At 39.4% G+C, this 4,959-nt stretch overlaps 1 protein-coding gene across 1 annotated transcript in view; it reads left to right on the top strand.

The window, feature by feature from the left end:
• Positions 1 to 4,959, top strand: part of RXFP1 (relaxin/insulin-like family peptide receptor 1) — a 42,048-nt gene that overhangs the window by 30,221 nt on the left and 6,868 nt on the right. The window contains exons 12-15 of the mRNA XM_015424756.1: positions 275 to 346; positions 876 to 947; positions 1,060 to 1,131; positions 3,044 to 3,115. Coding sequence (XP_015280242.1) covers positions 275 to 346; positions 876 to 947; positions 1,060 to 1,131; positions 3,044 to 3,115 — 288 coding nt within the window. The remainder of the gene's footprint in view (positions 1 to 274; positions 347 to 875; positions 948 to 1,059; positions 1,132 to 3,043; positions 3,116 to 4,959) is intronic.

Raw genomic sequence — 4,959 nt, 5'->3', positions numbered from 1 at the left:
GTCCAGTGGAGCCTGAGTGGTGGGTGTTGCCTTCTGACACACTTCCGGTGATGTCAGGGGGTGTGTCATATGCAAATAATTTATGCTAATGAGTTATGCTAATGAGCTCCTGCACCTCTTTTTCTACGAAATGACCCCTGATTGCAATGAACTATAAGTTTTGATAGAATAAAGAAAGACTACCCTATTAAATAGGATTTCCGTTTTATGCAAGTTCTGTTTAGTCCTGTTAAAATTAATGACTTTATACTAACAATATTTTTTCATTCTCTAGGGACTTTGAAGGCAACAAAATCCATTATTTAAAAAATGCCACTTTCATCTCCTGCAGAAGCTTAACAGTTCTGTAAGTAAGGAGCATTCTTGTTGAACCAACTTGGTGCAAGAGTTTCTTGAACTGGCTTCTGGTTTTATTGTACTTCACTGATCTCCCTGGGGAGGAAATTCCATAGAACGGGCACAACCACAGAGTCAAGAAAACTATAAAATCATCTTTCCTCTCTGATGTCACATGAGTAGGAAGACCCAACCTAAATGTTAAGTAGTGGGTTCACAAGACTATCATGGTTTCAGCATAGCTCTTTATTAGTTACTCAACAACAACTACACTATATACAGAACCCCTAGCCCAAAACACACCCACAAAATACAAATGCACCAATAGGCAATTAGGCAGTTAGGATGTTCCCTGAATGGCTGGCTTGGCAAGGGCAGCCAATCCAAATGTAGCTGCCAGAAGCCTCTCAAACAATGAGTGTTCACTAGAAGCTCTCAATACACAGCACTAAAGATCTTACTAGGCAGGCAGAGAGGAAGGAGACAAATGGGAGAAGTCACTCCTAAAATATACTAACATCGGGATTCTATCATTTCAGTGTTCTGAGAAGAAATGAAATCAGCTCTCTCAATGTAAATAGCTTTTCTCATCTTCACAGATTAGCTGAATTGTAAGTAGATAATTTAAATACAGCACATTAACTACTTTATTGTGACTTGTAAAGTTAGAAACTTTGATAGTAAAATAAAATAAAGATCTAAATTCTGGGGATTTTCCCACAGAGACCTGGCTAACAACCAAATTGAATCATTTCCTCCATACCTATTTAAGGACCTGAAGGAACTCTCACAACTGTAAGTATTTATGATATCTCTAGTATATAACATATATTCTAATTAATGTTTTATATGAGATGTCTCCAAAAACGGAATTATACTAGAATTATAGGTGCACCTATACATGCTGTTATGTGAAAAATTTCTTTTTAAAAAGGTTACAAAAATCTTTGTTTATTTATTATGCTGAGTTTAACATGGATTTCCAGAAGTATTTTTGTATTACCTATGGTTAGTAATCTCAATAACCAGACTCAGTTACTTCAGGATACACAAATGCTTCATTCAGACGTAAGAACAATGTTATTATTACAGTAGTATTGTACTGTACTGTACTGTACTGTACTGTAATAGTATTATTAAATAAATTATTCAATAGTATTATTACAGTAACAAGCCTGGAAGATCCTCAAGTTTATATATTCCTTCCATCACAAATGATGAGTTAATGAAACATTTTTGGATTTACAACAAACCATAGTTTGCCTGAGCCACATCACGATGTCACATCATTTCTTTTGTTTGTTTTTGGTGACAGACACAAATGCAGCTTGTTGCCATGTATGTTCCTTCCACCACACCCCAACCGTTACATGCAGAGCACAAGAAAGCTTGCTGGTTTGGGAATTCGCTGCAAATGGCTAGTCAGACTGGAGTTTGTTTCCTCTCTGCAGATCAGGATCCTAAATCCTGGTTTAAAACACCAGTTTGGGAGGAGGAAACAGAATTCCATTTGACCAGGGGCTGCATTCCAACATGATGGAAAATTGGAGTTTGACTGAAGGCTTCTACAATCGGGAAGCTTTGTATAAAGCTCTGTGCATCAGTACAGCATCAAGCTGATTTTGTGTTCATCATAAACAGAGGTTTGTCACACTATATGAATACAGCCATCATTTGAGGTTCAGATGGACCAACAGACTGTGATTCATCATGAAGGCAGAAATCCTTCATTATGAAGTTGTGGAATAAAGCACATGAACCCAAGGATCTTTCCAGCTCATTTATGTCTAAAACTAGTGTCCTGTCCCGCGCCGTTGGCTTAGCCAACGCCTTCTAGGTATGAGTCAATGCATGACCCCTGATGAAGGCTTAAATCATCTTTATTTAACTCCATGTGCATTCAGAAGATCATTTACTCACAATCAGGCTGATAGCTGGGTAGAAAAGTTACATCTTTGTGATCTAAGTCAATTCTATGGCCGTGTTGAGAAAGAGATGAGATTCCCCTTCTCCTTCGTGGTAAGGATAGACAAAAGAAGCAGGAAAAGAGCAATAAAACTCCTATCTTTGCGCCTCTGAGCTCAGGAAATTACCCTAATGAGCCAGTCAGAGGGGAAGCTGCTGGGACCCCTAACTGAGAACTACAATTCCCAGGTGCAACTAGTCTTAAAGATACACAGCAGTTTTACCAAACTACTGCTAGTGCCTACAGTTAACGCTTACTGGAGGCAGCACAACTAGCCAAAGCAGAAGGTGCAATAAAGACTATATGATTCAGACAGATATCTACCAAAGAGTGGCGGTGGTACTCACTGTAACTGATTATGGGCACCTTTGGCTCTCTCATGTACTGAGGAAATCAGTTCAACCTTATATATGAGTGCTGCCACCTTTATCTACTCATTTAAAAAGTATTCTTTGTTTGCATACATTGAGTGGGACAATTACAACCTTTTTATTCAAGGAGATATAGCTTCATTTCAGATTTTTAGTTCAGCCGATATTATTTTTAATTGCCATTTGTTGAATCCATTTTCGGTAAAATCTATCCAAGACTTGATGCTCTCAAATTCCCAGTAAATATTAACATTAATCTTTCACACAACTTTCAATCAATTGAACAAGTGAGGAAAATATCCAATAAACACGATGTAGCCCCCAAATAATCATGTATCTTAACCCACAATTTACTGTGTTTTTTTGACAGGAATATTTCATGCAATCCTGTACAGAAAATACAAGCAGATCAGTTTGATTATCTTGTAAAACTCAACTCTCTGTAAGTGCATGTAGTCCTTTTGATAAATCTTTTGTCAGTATTCCACACAGAATTGTAGCTCTGTAAAATGCTCATTGAATATTTTCCAAAACATTTGAATGCATTTCAATGCTTTATAAGTTACTCAGTTTTAGTAAAGAAGGAAGTAATGAAGCTTAGCTAGGAAATTTTGACATGGATATATGCGTGTCCATTAGCTTTATGAAAGACAGTAGGATTGTTACTATAAAAATATAAATATATAGTTGTTGTAGTAAAAAAAGAGTAGATGCTGCAGCTGTCAGACAAATCTATCTCATGCTTGGACCCAGTCGTGTCTGAGGTCCTGCTCCCTTCAGCTTTGTTTTTTTAGAGCATACTTTGTTGTGAAATGTTATGTTGATACAAGATCCAGTGACTCAGTGCCACTAAGTGGAGAGTCTTCCTTGATAGGAAGAAAATCTGTTCCACCGAAGGAAGATTTACTCGTGGAGTTAATTTCTCTTTTCAGTACCTGCAAATTAAAAATTATACATAATTGATACAAAGGTATTTTGATATATTTGAAACATGTATGAAATCAGTCAATTAAAAGGACAGTTTTCTGAGGAAAGTGGTCAATGTTTCTGACATGGTCTGTAAAGTTAATGTTTTAGGTTTTACCTTTATTGTACCATTTTTCAAAAACTCTCAATAAAATATTAATGATAAAAAAGAAAGGACAGTTTTCTAAACTATATAGCATTCTGGTGCAGATCATGTTGGAAATGTATGTGTTTGCAAGGTCTCACAATCCAGTCATTATAGGGTTAACTTGTTTACCTTGTATGCTATTGTTTAGACTGACCTGGAAGGGAAACCTGGCTCAGAGCCAATGGGGAAATAGCCTGGGTGAAATTGACTTGTATTGTAATACAGATTGGTTACTAGTTTCAGGTGGCTTCCTTTCTAGGGGTCAAGAAGAAGTTCTGTTCTAGCCGTGCTTGTATAGAAGTAAGATGTAAGAATATAGCTCTAAGATGTTTGTTATTTTCATAGGTCTCCTGTATACTCTTTACCATTAGAAATATTTTTTTAAACACAAAGAAATCTCTCCTCTCCAATGAAGCAAGATCCATCGATACTCTGACTAATTTAAGTATTTTGACTATTTTTCCAACAGATCAAACCAAAAGCTCTTAAATATGATGCTAAGACAGGAAATTTTCCACCAAAGTTCCAGATACATCCTAGATATTCACTATTTTTATGTGATCAGAATGTTTCTAATGCTTTTTGGAAAGAGGTGGGATTTCCTCTCCCCTCTCTTGCCATGCAGCAGCAGATCTAACAAGCAAAGAGCTTCACTGGCCACTGCCTTCTAAACTATCTATATATCTAATACTGAAGTCGCCCCCTGGTGTGCAGATACCTAAATCCGCGCACCGGGGGCAGCTGGGGGGGGAGGGAAAGTTTTGTGCACACGTGGGGCGGGCCCCAGGTGTGCACAAAAATCTAACCCCCCCAAAAAAATATATCGGGGGGATATTTAAATCCCCTGCGCATGCGCAGGAAATGCTCTGCATCCGAACTCGCCGCCACTTTGAAGGGGAGGGAACAGCAGCGAGGCGGCGGAGGGGGAGGGAAAAAGCAGCGAGGCCAGATCAGGGAAGTGGCGCCCGGGCAGAGGAGATGGGGCTCCTTTTGGAGGGGGGGAGGCGAGGCGGCTAAAGGCACGGCAGGGAGGGCCACGCCGCCCCCATCCTCATCCTCATCCTCCCGGATTGGCCACCGCCACTGCCGCTTCTGCTCCTGCTGTCTGTCTGCGAGGCGTCCAGGCGAGGCAGGCAGAGCAGGGCGAGAGGAGGAGCCGCAGCGGCAGCCGC

Source organism: Gekko japonicus, unplaced genomic scaffold (assembly GCF_001447785.1).
Source record: "Gekko japonicus isolate JY-2015 unplaced genomic scaffold, Gekko_japonicus_V1.1 scaffold827, whole genome shotgun sequence".
Lineage (NCBI taxonomy): Eukaryota > Metazoa > Chordata > Lepidosauria > Squamata > Gekkonidae > Gekko > Gekko japonicus.
The sequence above is the reverse complement of the archived record's forward strand: the minus strand, read 5'-3'. Positions and strand labels throughout refer to the sequence as shown.